The following is a 16696-nucleotide window of genomic DNA, read 5'->3' as shown; positions in this document are numbered from 1 at the left end:
GGCAACATAGTGGGACCGTATCTTTACAAGATAAAAATAACTGGGCATGGTGGTGTGTGTCTGTAGTCCCAGCTACTTGAGAGGCTAAGGTAGGGGCATCGCTTGAGGCCAGGGGGTTGATGCTGCAGTGAGTTGTGATTATACCACTGTACTCCAGCATGGGTGATAGAGCAAAACCCTGTCTCAAAAATAAATAAATAAACAAATACATTCTAAGCTTAGATCTTTACATATCTCATGCTCATTCAAAACATCAATGTAACAGCTGGAAAATACTACATGTTGTCAACAAGAGAATTTTTTTTTAATGGAATAACTCTTTGAATTCTTTATTACACTTCATTTTGTAGTTCATTGTCTATGACTCTGTCAAATGTGGTTAAAAAATAATATGAGATCAGTTCTTATCTCAAAGATGTATAGATGAGGTTTGAGCCAAGAATCTATCATAGTTAGCTAGCACAACTAGCAGGTGTTCTGAGAAGATAAAACACTCATTTTCATGCCTGTAGTTTCCTAAAACTTTCATAACTAACATTATAGAAAGTTTTAAAAAACATGGTAGTCTGAAATTGATTCTATGATTAAAAATGTAATATTCAATTCTTATAGGTCCTTTTGCACTTGTTACATTGATGTGATGACTTGCTTATACGTCTCTCTCACTTTCCTTAGCACCACCCCTGACACATAATTAATGGTAGGTAATCAATTAATTCTTGCTGAATAAATCAATGGATGTAATGAGAGTACATACTTGTATCAGTTTTCTTATTTTGTAAAATAAGTTGCCAATAATGTATTAACAAAATTTTTGAAGATCTCAAATATTTATAAAATATTTCGGATGCTGTGAAGCAGTATCTAAAATTTATTATCAATATTATAATAATTCTGACACAAGAATAAATGGCTGCAAATATACCTAAAATTTGCTATTCCTTTTTATACTTTAGGTGAATTATGTGGTGATACTTTAAGAAATTAGAAGCAAATCACAACTCAGTTATTTAAAGTAAAAATCTTTAATTTGAACTTATTTAATAGATTTTAAAAATTTTCAAACCAGATTAAAGATGCCAAATTAATTATCTGTGGGATTTAAAAACTTTAACAGAAAAAGAAAATAGGAAGTACTAGTGAGAAATATGCTTTATAGTCCACATATTTATTGCATAATAATCTATATTATATTCTAATAACAGCAAATATAACATTATAATGATTTTAACATCTGGACTAGCTAGACATGGTCACATAAATCCTACAGTTCTTAACAAAGAAACTCATCCATTAGCAAACTTATGCATCTAAGCTCAGTTTAATGCAACTTAATGAGACATTGAATTTTATGCAGTAAACCCCAGTAATCTATAGTGTGTGCCCTCCTGAGTACCCCAGGAAATAAAGAACTGAGGAACATCAGATCCACCCAGCCTATTTATTTGGACTGTAGAAGAAGAGAGCCAGGAGGAGGGAGGAGAGGAGGTAATGGTCTCTTTAGGCTGCTCTCCTGGGAAGATGCCTAGTAGTCCTTAGCAAGGGCTCCACATCAGCATCCTTTGTTGATTCATTTTCCTAAGTGTAGATGCACTGTGTTTAATACATTGTGTCTACGGTTGCTGTAACAAAGTACTGCAAACTTGGTGACTTAAAACAAAAGAAATTTATTCCCTCACAATTCTGGAGGATAGAAGTCTGAAATCTGCAGGTGTCAGCAGGGTCATGCTTAAAGGCTATTGGGGGGAATCCTTCCTTGCCTCTTCCAAGCTTCTAGTGGTGGCTTACAGTCCGTGGCATTCCTGGCTTGGAGATGCCTCTAAGCTTCTAGTGGTGGCTTACAGTCCGTGGCATTCCTGGCTTGGAGATGGCTTGAAGATGTCATTCCAAGCTCTGCCTCTGCCTTCACATAGACTCCTCCCATGTCTCTCTTCTTCTTATAGGAACAACAGTCATAATGGTGACTCTCTGAGAAATAAGGCCCACCCTAATTCAGTATGACCTCACCTTAACTAATTCATCTGCAAAGACCCTGGTTCCAATTAAGCTCACATTCATAGGTACCTGGGGTTAGAACTTCAACATATCTTATATGGGAGACACAATTCAACCCACAAAATATATCATCCATATTTCTTTCCAAGAGTAGAAAACAGCAACAGCACCACAATTTCTGTAAAGGCAAAGGGTACTGGCTAGGTTGCTTATAACCCTTACTTCTAACCAAAATCTAGTTCTAAATTGCATGTAGAAGATATACATAGGACATTTAAAGAGAGAGACTGAGGTATATATGCAGTCAGATAGGCAAATAATAAGATAATAAATTTTAGAAGTCAGATATATAAGTATTGAAATAGTAAATATTGAAGTGACAAAAGGCTTACTTTCCTTCTCTTTGATGGATTCACTAATTTAAGGTGGAATATATAAGAACTGATTAAGCCTCTGCAAACAGTGGAATATTCCAAACATATTTTACTGAGAACAGGCAGAATGGATACAGTGATGGCAAACAATGACTTAATAGTGAGAAAAGTATAAATAGGACACAATGTAATGAATATGCATACTAAACTTCCCTTCCACATTCTGAAAATGGATACAACCATATTTGATTTTGCTTCAACTTTATCTGCAGTTAAGCCATTTATTGCCTCTAGCAACTCTGGTAACTCTCTGAGCACTAAGATCAAATGCATAATATATTGGTCCACTGAAGAAAAGGAAGAAGTCTATAAAAAAAAGAAAAGAGATAATTTATTGAATTAGCTTATAGAAGATCTCAGATGTCTTCAGTTAGAAAACCTGCCCCTGTTCCAGTATAGCATTCAAATGCAAACATACTATTTAAAAAGTTTAAACACCAGGTGTGATGGCTAATGCCTATAATCCCAGAACTCTTGGAAGCTGAGGCAGCAGAATTGCTTGAGGCCAGGAGTTTGAGACTAGCCTGGGCAGCACAGTAAGACCCTATCTCCTCTGCAATAAACAAACAACACATTTATTAGTTTTTTTTTTTCTTTTTTCTACTTACGTTCTTGCTGGAAAACTGCGTCAACTTTCCTTTCTATTCCTGGAAAGATATCTGATATTCTTTGGGGATAACCTGGTTCCATGAGTTGTCTTTGGTTATCATATCTGGTAAAAACAAAATGTCACCCGATTTAAGACCAATACAGAATAAAAATAATGTTTTAAAATTGTATGTAAGTTACAAAGTCTCACAATTTTTTTCATTCAATTCTCACAATGTCCTGTTTACTAGGATTAAGAATGGTTAACTTCTCTACCTGAGGGTACGTATTTATAAAACTTACAGGTATCACTAATTCTAAAACAGGCTTCTGGTAGCAGACACACTGTTATTTTTTCCAAAGTAAGTTTATGTTTTCAAAGCTTTTACTTAATTGGTATATAGTATAACTCCTTCTGTGTGTGTATATATATAAACATACATAATAGGTTCAACTTGGGAACCAAATTCTGCAGGCTATCTGGATAACATTTGCTGGCATGTGTCCAAATTTAACTCATAAATGAGAATTAGCCTAAATCTTTCTTTGTATCTCACCCTATCTCTTTGTTAAGGCTTTCTTTGTTTCATGATGCAGAATCCTCAATACTATTGTGTAGACATTTTAATTTTATAAAAACGAAAATTTTCAAAAGCCATGGTAACATCAGTCATCCTGTAAAAAAGAATATATTCTCAGTAAAACCCATTAAAGACTACCTAGATTGTTTTAAACCTTCAAATGCTTGAAGGTTTGTAGACAGGGTAGAGAAACACAGATTTCAAACTATAATTGAAAAAACAGTTTACATTACCTCCAGAATTGGTCATTTACAAAGAAGTATGTTTTACTTCTGTAGAAGACAGCTGCATCAATTGCTTGGACACTGCTGGGGAAGCCATAGTTTGATATATCCCTGGGATAACCTTGCTGAATATCATAGCCACTCAGAGCCCAGTATTGGTTGCCTGTCAATGATTCAGGTTAAATGACAAGTAAGACTTTTCCATTTTTATAAAATAACATATATATATATATCACTTCTTGGTCTTGCACATAGACATGAAAATGGAACAAATAGTCTTTAAAAGATAAAGATAGTAAAGTTAAGTTCAGGGAGGCTGTGACAGACTTAATGGCTCCCCAGAGCCCATAAAAAATTAAAATTTCTTAGCAAGACATTCAGGGCCCCAAAATTAGATGCCTTAGTTTGTGTGACTTTTGTACCTACACCAAGTTACAGCCTTGAGGAGTCTTAGAGAATTATATCTGGGATGAGGATGGAAGTATGCTAACAACAGTCTAGTGGTCTCATTTTGTTAGAGAGAAAACTGACGGCTGCTGAAGAGCAAATAACCCACTCAAGTTCACACAGTAGTTAGTGGTTCTGATGGGGCCCAACTCTAGTCTTCTGCAAAAGCCTGGACAGCAGTGGACCTGGAAGTGACTACAAAGAAGTCCTGCCCACTCCCTGCAGGTAGAATAAACATAAGATGAAAACTTTAGGAAGTTACCTTTAAATAGGAAAACAAGATCCCTGTCAAAATCCTCATAAGCAGCCTGTATACCAGTTGGAAGGGATGGCCAGAATAGAGAAATAAAATTCATTTCGACTCTTTGTAGCTGAGGATGCCTTCTCCAGAAGTACCTAACGAAAAATAAGGAAACACACACGCACACACATACATAGTCTAAGTAGGCAGTTCCTGTGACTTTCAAGCTAGTGATGGTCCTTGTAGGATTGCTGGGAGAGTATAATAATCTAATTAATGTAAAATTCCTAGCACAGTGACCACCAAATGGCTAAGCTTTATGATGATATTGTCCATCTAGTGAGTACTTGACAGTTTTCAGAGGAGGTTTCAGGAGTGATCTTATTTGATTACATTTGTCATTGTCTTGCCTTTGCGCATTGAAAAATCTTACTTTGTAGTATCTTTCATTATTCCTCCCACTAAATGCTGAGAACATATTGATAAAAGCAACAGCACATACACTCAGCCTGTAATTTGCACAGTCACAAAATAACCAACGAACAAATAAAAATTTCACTCAGTTAGATGATTTGCTGCATAGCTAGTTAAGCAGCAGGTTCCATTTACTTGACTGATTATGGATGGAACTGAATGGTGCTTTGGTGTTGAGTAAATTTAACTATGGGATTCCCAAGCAGCTGTAGCCCATGTCTATTTATATCACCAAAGGCATCTGAATGTTTGTTAATGTTTTCATGTTTTTTTTTTTCCTGGATATTTTGAGTTATCCAGAAAATACTTGATTGCATAAATCCAGTATAGACATAAAAATGGTACAAATCGTCTTTAAAAGATGAAGATGATAAAGTTAATCTCCGGGGCCTATGATAACCTTAATGGTGCCCCAGAACCTATAAAAAAAATTCCAATGAGAAGTACAGGTGTAGAATTCAAGGAAAAGGTGACTAACGTTGACCTAATTTGAATCCAGTTTTAAGGTATGTTAGTAAGAGGAATCAAAGGAAGAAATATTTCAATTTTATACTTGTCTTTAAAGAAAAATATTTCTCCACGGAGTGTGGTGATAGCATCAAATGTCAAGCTGGGGTCACAGGGTCTGGGTGTGCTTGGTCCAGTAGGTTGGATAGGATTGCTTGAAGGTCCTGAAAAAAAAAAAAAAAAAAGGTCTTTTTTATAAGCAAAAGTCCAGTGTGAGTCTTGGGTACATCAGAGACTTCTCAGAAAGGTGAAGGGTCTTCATGTGAAGAAAAGTGCTACCAGACCATACCATAAAGTATGAAAGTAACTGTATATTTCATCTTTTTAAAGTTTTTGTTTGTTTATTAAAAGGAATGATGGCTTTCAGGGTCAGTTCCAGGTCAAGTTGTGAAGTAAAGAAATTTGAATTCTATGCTCCTTCCCTCCTTTTTAAATTCTAAGCCAATCCTTCTCTGACTTCTTAGTTCTTCTTTCTGATTTTTTGGTCACTCAGTATCTATTGCCTCTCTTCTCACAGAAATCCACTTTCAGAAAAGAATGATATTAGCCTTTTACTCTGTAGCATACATCTAAGTCAGATTTTAGCAATATTTTTTCTGTAAGTATTTGAATTTTAATGTTTTTTCTCACTGTGGAATGAAAGACTATAAAAATAGTTAACATAAAAACATTGGTGAACAAAATAACGGGGTGTTGCTGGGATGGGCAGGAGGAAGAAGTTGGGGAATAGAGGCAGTTAGGGTAGGCTCATCATTTCTGAAAAATCTACAATCACAAAACAGTTCTCTGGTTGTGGCACCCTGGCATGCTTGCTTGATTTCAGAGTGCTGTCCCACCAGAGAGGGGAGAGAGCATTTCCCAATTCCACTCCACTCTGTTCCACTCCATTCAATTCTATTTCACTCCAATCCACCATTCCATTTCATTCCATTCCATTCCACACTTTTTTAGGGAGCAGTAAATCCCTTATTGGTTTCTTTTTTTTATTCACAGCCAACTAGGGAACAGAAGGGCAAGCGTGAAGAGAGATGTAATGAGCTTATTCAGGCAATATGGCAAAAAGCCCCTATACTCATCCTCGAAACGTATCAGTAATGCCTTAAAAAAAGTTTCTTTTTTCTCTCCATACTCCACGACCATTCCCCTTCTCCTCCCACAGACAACTGTATTAGTATGTTCATATATATATTTTTTGTTTGCATGTTTCTTGAAAATGCCTTGCTTTGTTTATATACATTTTAAGTTTACATAGACTTACATATTGTGTAATTTGATTAATACATTGTGCAATATATCTCATTCTGTTTCTTTTTTCACAAAGCACAAAGTTTTAAAGACCCATCTATGTTGTTGCCATATGTGCATCTAGTTCCATGCTTCTGACTCCTGCACCTCACTTCATGGTGTGCAGCCACCACATTTTATTTTTATAGTCTTCTAATAGACCCCCAGGTGCCTTCCAATTTCCACCACCACAAACAACATGGCAGTGAATGTCTTTGGCATGATTTGTACATATCCTCTTATGGACCTACATGAGAATTTCTTTGAGAACTACATCTAGGATCAGGATTGCTGCAGGAAAAGGGATAGTCATGTCTTTTAAAAATATTTAAAATTGGGGCCAGGTGCAATGGCTCACGCCTATAATCCCAGCACTTTGGGAGGCTGAGATGGGCAGATCACTTGAGGTCGGGAGTTCAGGACAAGCCTGGTCAACATGGTAAAACCCAAGCTCTACTAAAAATACAAAAACTAGCCAAGTGTGGTGGCAGGCATCTGTAATTCCAGCTACTCAAGAGGCTGAGGCCGGAGAATCGCTTGAACCTGGGAAGGAGAGGTTGCAGCGAGCCAAGATCGTGCCAATGCATTCTAGCCTGGGCAACAGAGTGAGACTCCATCTCAAAAAAATAAAATAAAAAAAGAATATTTAAAATTGGAAATCATAAAAAAGAAGAAGAAAATCCCCACCATCCAAAGACAATAACTGGGAACCACTGTAGTGCATTTCTTCCTAACCTTTTTTTCTTTTAGGGCAGCAATAGAGACTTAGCCCCCAACACCCTATTTGTTAATGCTATATTACTGGGGAATTTCAGAGTTCAGTTTTATGGAAACTGCAAGAAGTGCAAAGGAAGAGATATTCAAATACTGGGAGTGTCCGCCTATTCCCAGGTCCCACCATGCACTGCAACGGTCTTTAGAAGATCTTACCATAGATGGCCTGAATGCCATTGATGTCATCCTGAGGGAGTGAGTAGGTGCTGGGTTCCCTGAAAGCGTAGTTGGGATACATCAAGGCACCAGGGTCAGAGGAGTGAGAGAGCCCCAAAGAATGACCAAATTCATGAGCAGCAACAAGAAACAAGTTGTAATCTGAAATGCAAACATGGATAGTAAACTGCTCATTGTGGGTCACAGCATGGCAGAAACATGATCTCAAGGAGTGCAAACTCAAGCCAAAACTGCTCAGGGAAATAGCCCTTCCCATGGCTGTCTTTTTCGTCTTTCTTTCAGATACCCGAGAAAGCAGACATTGGGAAGAATCAAGATAGGTGGGGATAGGTGAGTATGAACTTCTTATAAACTCTTAGAACCCAGAAAAGCTGCATTTATTCCTATTCTCACATTTTACAAATGTGCATCTGAGGCCTGGAGAAATGATGGCAGAGCCATCATGAATTTGGAAACCCTTCTCCTCTTGTGTTCCCACACCCACCATCTTGAGTGTCGCAGACCCTCAGCCTCATAAGTAGACTCCCAGTGAGCAAGTAGTTAAAGAGAAGTTAGCCCGACAGTAGAGTAGCCTCAGATGCAGGGCTGGCTCATGTTGGCTCCCTCATCACCCACAGCTTAGCACCAACTCTTCTCTGTTTCTGAGCTTTCCAAGATGCTCTAGGAATTCTCCAATGGAGACAGACAAACCCTATCTCTTATTGCTCCCTTTCTCTATGTTTTAATTTCCATGAGCACAGTGCCATTCACAACTGGAAACTTAAAACCTTCCAAGGATCTCAATTCCTATCAAATAAAGCCCAACCTCTTTTGCCTGGCCTTCAAGACCTCCACCACTTGGCTCCAGCAGATATTTGAGTGTTTGCCTTTTGATGTGAATCCTTGAGTCCAGCCAGTCTACATGCTGCCTCACAAACCCCTGATGCATTTTTTACATGCCTACTTTTTTTTTTAAGAGCCGTTATTGTAGAGCACCTACCACATATGAGGCAATCTAATATTATTTAATCCTCACAACATTTTCCTGAAGTTTTGTTAACAATATTTCTACTGTAAAGTGACTGATGCCCATAGATTTTGAATAGCTTGTACTTGGTCTTGCAACTAGTAAGTGACAGATTGGGGTCAAATCCAGGTATAATGACAAGATCCATGCTCTTTACTAAAATGTTCAACATTCAGTTGATAATTAGCCTACTAAAATTCTCCCCATGCTCTAAAATTTGCTTTCTTAACATCACATACTTCCAATTATACATTCATGAATGCGTTTCAGAAAAACATCTTTGAATACCTGTAACATCGTGAAAGGAACTGTGGGCAATTTGTTGTGGTTCCCTGCTCTACAGGGAGTATGTAGTCTAGAAGAGGAGACATGTGTGCAAACAATTTGAAAGCACAGAATGAGTGTTGATAGAGAAAGAGATACAAAAGCTGTCAGAATTCTGCAGAGGAAGTTCTCATTTCCAGCCCAAGAGAAGATAGAAGGTGGCCTTTAACATACATAGCATGGTAAGATGAGACAGATTTTAAAAGCTGGTTCTTGGGGCATGGGAAGAGTATTTCAGGGAGAACAGACAATGCTAGCAAATGTGAGAAAGCTAAAAAGCACAGGTGTGACCTAGAAACAGTGAATGTACGATGTGGGTGTTAGCCCAATGTGAATGGTATATGTGAAATAAGAAGACAAGCCAAAAAAGACAAGGATGAAAAATCACCCAGGGCCTTCAATACCAAGTGGAGATATTTGGACCTTATTTGGTGCAGAATATGTAAACACTGAAACTTTTAAGCATGAGCGTGATATGATCCAGGATAGGCTTTCTAAAAACAAACCCTGCTGCAATCGTAGGAAAAAGTAGAGGGAGCACAGACTAGAGAGGAAGGGTCCAGCTGGGAATCTAGATCATTAGTTCAAGTAAGAAGTAATGATTATCTGAACTAGTGAAGAGGGCAATAGGAATGTAGGGGAGTGGAGAATTGTTACCTATCTTTGGCTACACACAGCTCCTAGCATATGGACTTAGGTAGAATAGACCCTCATAACATACCCATGTTGAGAAAATGGCAGGAGGAACAGGTGCCCAGCAAAGGTAAAAGATGCCTTTCTGATTATTTCCTAAAAGTTCCCTCTGGCATATTGTTACCCCATGTTTTGGGAAGTACCACATGGTCTGGATATACCTGTCCTCAGCCTCATTTCTTCCCTTTAGGCAGCACAGCCCTTCTTAACAGGAGCCTTCTCCTGAAAGGACTGGCTTGCTGCACAGAAGCATACCACTGAAAAAGGGCTCCATGAAGATGAACTAACTAGGTGAGAGAGAAGGTGGCTGCTCTTTTCTAAATAGACTAATTTCTAAATGAATTTCCCAAAAAAATGGAAAAATAGGCTATTTTCAAACATCACTATATTTGGGAATATGAAAATAAAGATATACCCTAAAGCAGTGGTCAGCAAGCTTTCTCTGTAAAGAACCAGTTAGTAAATATTTTAGGCTTTGTGAGCCAAATGATCTATGTCGCAATTACTCAGTTTGCCATTGTAGAGTCAAAGCAGCCATGGATGATATATAAACAAATAAATGTGGCCCTGTTTCAATAAAACTTTAATTATACAAACAGGGGCCAAGTAGGATTTGGCCATAGTAAATAGTTTTCTGATCTCTGCCCTAAGAAGTAAGGTCAGTAATCGTATTCAGTGTTTTTTTGTTTGTTTGTTTTTGTTTTGTTTTTGGTTTGTTTTAACCCAAATTGACTTAGTATTTGAGGTAGCAAAAGTTTCCAATTATTGCTTTTTGTTAGTTTGAAATATTATGATACCTTTATTTTGTGTGTGTGTGTATGTGTGTGTATTCTAATCTGGAAAAGGTTAATTCGGAAGCTGTGTGTGGACATAATCTTGATTAACCTACTTTCGGGGGTATTGGTCCAGGTTTCTTCTGCATCAAAATGAGCATCTCCTCCAATACCTTGGCCTGGCTGAAAGGCATGCGCAAGGATTCCATTGGGTCCATCAAATGGAGAATTGTCACCATGATCTGGAATAAGAAAATTTGTATTAGATCCTTGCCAAGTTTCAGGTTTGCCAAAGAAAGCAAAACTGAGCATGACTGTTTTGCACCTACCTCTTTGGTAAAAAGCAATGTTGATATCTGCCTCTCCCTGTGAGATCCTGGTGAAGGTGAGAGGTGATACATCACTCCAGACTTTAAAGGCATCCCCAATAGCTGTTTCTACCTCAGTCTCTGATAGCTGTGGGGTATAGTTTATAATCCTTCAAAATGAGAGAATGTATGAAGAGTTAAATATTATTTAGAACAGTAGTTCATCAACAGATGAGTTGTTCTATTTTGAAGTGAATTGCATCATGATTTGATGCCACTGGAGAGGATAAGGAGGGAGTACAGCTCTCAGGGTGGAGGACAGATGTGGCTTCTGAACAAGTTAATAAATGTCTATAAACCTCAGTTTCCTATTCATAAAATGAGGATACTAAAATAATATCCCACTCATAGGGCTGTCATGAGGATTAAATAAATGCAAAGCATTTAGTTCATTACTTGTCAAATAGTATTATTCCACAAATATTAGATATTATTATTAAGATGTATGAAAGGAGGGAATAGATTCTCTCCAGCAATGATTAAGCCTTTGTTGGGTCCTAAAGTGAGTGCTTAGAGGGATAGCCTAACATTGCCATAGTCCTCTTTAGGTTGCTGGAGAAGGAAGACTAAAATGGCAAGCTTTGAATTGGAAAGAACACATGGTATCTCTACGTTTTCATTCTCATACTCATTCACTCTTCACACTCTCCAAGGGCAGGAATATTTATCTACTTGTTCCCAGTGTATCCCAAGACAAAGAACAGTATCTGTCATAGAAGAGCTCAGTCAATACCGGATGAATGAGTGAATTCTGAAACCCTAGAAATATCACCTGTAGGTCAAGTTAGTTTGTTCCCACTTGGGGTTTCCTGGGGTTATCATAAAATCACCACTGTCAGGCACTCCACAGCGAGGCTGTTTCATCATCTCCAGAGTTTCCGCATTTGGCTTCCCCGTCACATTCAACCCAAAAAATTGCTGCATTTCTTTAAGCTTTTCAACAATCATATTAATGCTGTTCTTCCTTATAGACTGATACTGGTTGCTTGGTAATTGGTAGAACTTTTCCAGGTAGTCCTAGACAAAGACCAGCACATAGGTTCTTGCTGTGAAAGTACTTCTAGTTTCCTGGTCATTTTACAACCCATTTCTAAGTTACCATAGAGGTCTAATAACCTGAGAGCCACAGGAACAATAACACAAATTAATTTGTAGGTTGACTTTGAGAGAACAACGATTTAGAAAGAACAGTTCCTCCATTCAGCGCTCCAGTTAATGATTATGCATAAAAATGGGTGTCTCATAAGGGATGAGGGTCACATCACACAGGTGCTACTATACAGTGCTACTATACAGTCAGGTGCCTGCCTTCTTGTTTTTATAAAAAAAATTAGAACTAACATTAATTGACTTCTCTCGAGGTATTTGTTGCATCAATGCAGTTCCTCTTTCTTATCCTCTTCACTACTGTAGGAAAGGCTTAATTATTCTCATGAACAAATGGAGGCACAGAGAAATAAGGAATTTTCCAAGTGATGATCCAGGTTTAACTCACCGTGTTGCCTCTCAAATGAGAACTGATAATTTCAAAATATTTTCTAATCTCTTTTAGGGAAATACCAGTATCAATATTAGCATTTTATTCACCAAGGTAACTCTTTGGAAGGCGCCAACATTCCTTTGGAAGTGTTAAATTTAGTCAAAATCCAAAATGTTTAGCCTAAAAATTACATATTTTGTTTGACTTAAAGGTTTCTTCATGCATAGTGAACTGTAACCTAACTAGACCTCATGCTGCCTGTGAACACCTGGCATCTCATCAGCATCTTAGTCATTTTCTGTTACTATAACAGAATATTTAAAGCTGGGTAACTTTTACATAAAAGGGGCTTATTTTCTCTCACAATTCTGGAGGCTGGAAAGTCTAAGATCAGGTGACTGCATTTGATTGGCTTCTCAGAGGGTCTTGTGCTGTGTCATAACATGGCAGAGAAATGGAAGGGGAGTGAGCATGTGTGAAAAGGGGCAAAACACAAAGGGCAGTCCCTCTTTATAATACCCATTCTTTGCATAACTAATCCAGTTCTGCAGGAACCAGAACCTACTCCAGCAAGAATTAACCAGTCCTACAAGCGTGTCATTAATCTTTCTTAATGACCTAAGTACCTCTTAAAGGACCCACTGTCACACTGGCTACCAAATCTCTAGCACATAAATTCAAGGGGCACACTCTAACCACAGCAGTAGGTGACACTGACCAGAGCACACACTTCTGGATCAGACAGGTTTGGGTTCAAATCTTAACTCTGCTATGAATTAACTGTGAACACTTGGATACATTATGTATCTGATTTAAGATTCATTTTTGTCTCTGAAATGGAAATAATAATGCTCCCCCCACCCCAATAGGGTTCTTGTGATGATTAAATGAGATATTCGTGAAATGCGTAGCAGTTGCCTTGTACAGAATAAGCACTCAATGGACTCTACATTAATCTGGGGGTTACAATTACCATTGTATGGGATAGCCTCCCCTACCAAAAAAGCAAAATAATAATGCTTTCCCCAAACTGTAATGTTAAGAAAACTGTGCATGAGAGATTTGTGACAAAATTCCCTTGTGTTTCTTAAAAATTTGGCCTCACTTTCATACTGTGAAACAATAGAAAAAACTATTGGTCTGCTTTTATAATGCTTCCAAAAGTTTATAAACAGTCCACAATCTGAATCTGGTGCTGGGAAATATGATTATACTATGAACTGATTTCTAGTTTATTATAATCTCCCATCCTCACATTCTCTTCTACATCTGGAAATTTTGGCGGCAAAGAAAATGCCTATGTGGAAACACCAGACATATAGTAACTTAATTGAAGATATCTTTGTAGGAAAAATATTAGATAAATGAGAAAGAAAATGATATCATTTTATAAATAAAACCATTTAATCTAAAAAATTTTCCAAGCTAGCTGTAGTTCTACTGTGGGTAACCCCCCATGTAGGTATCGAGGAAGGAGAGCTAAGCAGAATCCTGGCACAATTAAGGCCTGAAGAATATCTCAGTTATTTCCCTTTACATAATCCACTGTATATATTAGTTCATAGAATGAGTGCCTAAGAATATCTTACCACTCAGTTATTTCCATACATATATATATATATAAAACTAGATCTTAGTTCATATCAGAGGAATGCCTAGAGTAGACATGGCACAGAGCATTAATTAAGGAATAAACAGCTTATAGTTGGAGGAATGTCTGGAGCAGGCACAGTGCAGAGCATTATTCAAGGGAAAACAGTTATACCAGGACAAGAATTCATGGCCCAGGTGGCAGCATTCAGTATCGTAAAGATACCCGCTGTATGGCAGGCTTGGGGCAAGAAACACTCCTCCTGATAAAGGAGTCGTAGGACCTTGCTCCAGTTCTTATGGAAGGCTGCCCTCAGACCGGCAATCCCTCGAGCATCTGAGGGCTCAAAGCCCTTCCAGATAACCGCAACTTGGTGACTGTGAACTTTATCAGCTCTTGTTACTGTGCTGCCCAAAAAGCATCCTCCTATAGAATTCATTGGAAGGTGCCAGCAGGTAGTGGTAGACCCTGACAGCTCTGTCACTGCTGTGGACTTAAGCATCCTCCTATAGATCTTCTTAGCAGTAGCATGCCCATAGATAGAGGTATTGCACACTGCACCCTCTTCACTGCACACGACCCACCTCCATACCTTGGTGACCTAATGGGGGTGGACCCCTTACTGCACATGGCCAACTTCCTTGCCTCGATGACCTAATGGGAATGGACCCCTCACTGGGCACTGTGCATCTCCCAGCCTAGGTGACCTAATGGGGATGGACCCCTTGTTTTATTGCTCATGACCCTATCACTATCCTTAAAGATGACTTCACTCACTGCCCTGCCCCCTAACCTATACACAATAAATACAGATGCTTCTGGACATTCAGGCCTCACCTGTCTCTGCTTATAGGTGGCTTGGCCCCCCATGAGCCCAGCTGTGTTTTCCTTGGTACTTCTGTGTCCTCTCTCTTTATTTCTCAGATGCTGCTCCTCAGCACAGCGTAAGGGACACCCTACAACCCTGTGGGACCCTTAGCCCTACATTCTACAGCAGCATTTTCCCAGACTTTAAAGAAATCATCTTGTTTTCACGTCCAGCTTTTAAAGGCCTAGTCCTTACCAGCTTGGAACCCTCCAAATCACTAAAAGAAGATGTTCAACCTCAAACTAATCTAGATAATTTCTTTCAGGCTGTTTTAACTAACAAGAGAAAACAACCCACACTATTTCCTAATAATCAGCAAATCAACCACCACCTAACTGATAGTTCATTTACCTGAACAATTTTTGTATCTTTCTCCTTAGAAGATACAGGGAAGGCCTTGGAAATCTGCACATGGAGTAAGAGCAGAAATGGAAGTGTCTTCAGACAGAACATGATCTTCTCTTCAAACACTACCGACCCTGGCTTTCTCTTTGCCCTTTGTGGTAGGGCCCTTCCCTGGTGAGCAGCCTGAGGTTCACAGGATCACGTGCCACTCACAGCTCTCTTTCAGTCCTCTTTAAAGCCGTGTCTTAAACAATTGTTGCATCAGGAATATGAAGCAACATGGGTTAATTACACTCTGACAGTTTTGCAACTTTATAATGTGATTTAGTATCCTAAAATGGGGGAGTCTTTCAACACTCCAACTCTCTACTCTTTGCTTTGGGTGTTTTAGTTATTTACTTTTACAAAATTGGTCAAGGAAAAGGAACAGGAGACTAATCCTGAAGTTACATGGATACACTTTCTGGTTATGTAAGATGCTGAGGCTGAATTAACTTATGCAGGGGAATATTTTGAGGTTTGTGATAGATATTTTGGGACCAAGGAGCCCAACTAGAGAATCTCAGTACTTATCCTCCCTCACTGTATGTGGGGAGAATGAGTGACTGAGTGTCCTATTAAAAAGCAGGCTTTGTACGGGGGCCTAGAGCTGCTTCTGGAAGATGTGGTTTGGCATCAATAGAAAATCCCTAGTCTATAAACTAGACTCCATGGAAAAGATATAGAGAACAATACTGATGATGATAATAATGAACATTTGCTAAAAATTTATGATTTCCCAGACATTAGTACTGCACCCCAATTCATCTTCACATAGCTTTGGGAGGGAGATGCTATTACTGTCTCCATTTTACAGATAAAATCAAATCTGGAGACATTTAGATGACTTGTTTAAGTCACATGCTTAGTTTGTAGAGGGGCCGGGATTCAACCTCAGAGGGTATGTTTAGAGAGACTGAGCTGCGGGCTACTGCAGGCTCTTCATGGGAGACCCTTGAGTCTCTGGCTGGCCCATAGTGGAGCAGTAGCTCTAGGCCTGCAACAGCTGGATACTTTGGCTTATACTCACGAGGAGAAGACAAGGGAGCAGGGAATGAGACGTTGTACATCTTCAAGGAATAAGACACTGAGAGATTTCCAGATAATATGGCTACATGGAAGACTATTGGTCAGAGGCCGCTGGCCATGCTTTTCAAATCATGTAACCTGGTCCCACTTATTCTGACTCCACATGCATGTAGTTTGTTACCATACACAGTCTTTGTGAATATTCAATTACTGTATATGTATACATATTTGGCAAAGGCAGGTATTCCTGTGTATAAATGCATATGTCTACATATATGATACATAACATGTACTAATATGTAAAGAGTGTCTTTGAGATGCTATGATAAGGAGTTCAGCTCTTTCCTGAGGTCACTTAGGAACTTTGAAAATGATCCAAAGAAATACGTCCTGGGTTAGAACATATCTGGACAGCAGATTAATTGTTGATGATTTAAATGTTTGATGCAATGAC

General features: G+C 38.6%; 1 protein-coding gene and 1 long non-coding RNA gene across 3 annotated transcripts in view; one reads left to right on the top strand and one right to left on the bottom strand.

Moving 5' to 3' along the window:
- The window catches only part of LOC116556405, a 400504-nt gene that overhangs the window by 47991 nt on the left and 335817 nt on the right, over positions 1-16696 (top strand). The gene's annotated exons all lie outside the window — the stretch shown is intronic.
- On the bottom strand, positions 2388-15394 carry MMP8 (matrix metallopeptidase 8). Its single transcript, XM_032285752.1, has 10 exons — positions 15181-15394; positions 11663-11907; positions 10852-11000; positions 10639-10764; positions 7706-7867; positions 5538-5655; positions 4532-4665; positions 3832-3985; positions 3038-3141; positions 2388-2735 (listed from the first exon to the last, which is right to left on the bottom strand). The coding sequence occupies exons 1-10, from the start codon at positions 15280-15282 to the stop codon at positions 2632-2634; spliced, it is 1398 nt and encodes a 465-aa protein (XP_032141643.1). The 5' UTR covers positions 15283-15394; the 3' UTR covers positions 2388-2631.

Source organism: Sapajus apella, unplaced genomic scaffold, assembly GCF_009761245.1.
Source record: "Sapajus apella isolate SASKATOON/1434 unplaced genomic scaffold, GSC_monkey_1.0 scaffold16, whole genome shotgun sequence".
Lineage (NCBI taxonomy): Eukaryota > Metazoa > Chordata > Mammalia > Primates > Cebidae > Sapajus > Sapajus apella.
The sequence above is the reverse complement of the archived record's forward strand: the minus strand, read 5'-3'. Positions and strand labels throughout refer to the sequence as shown.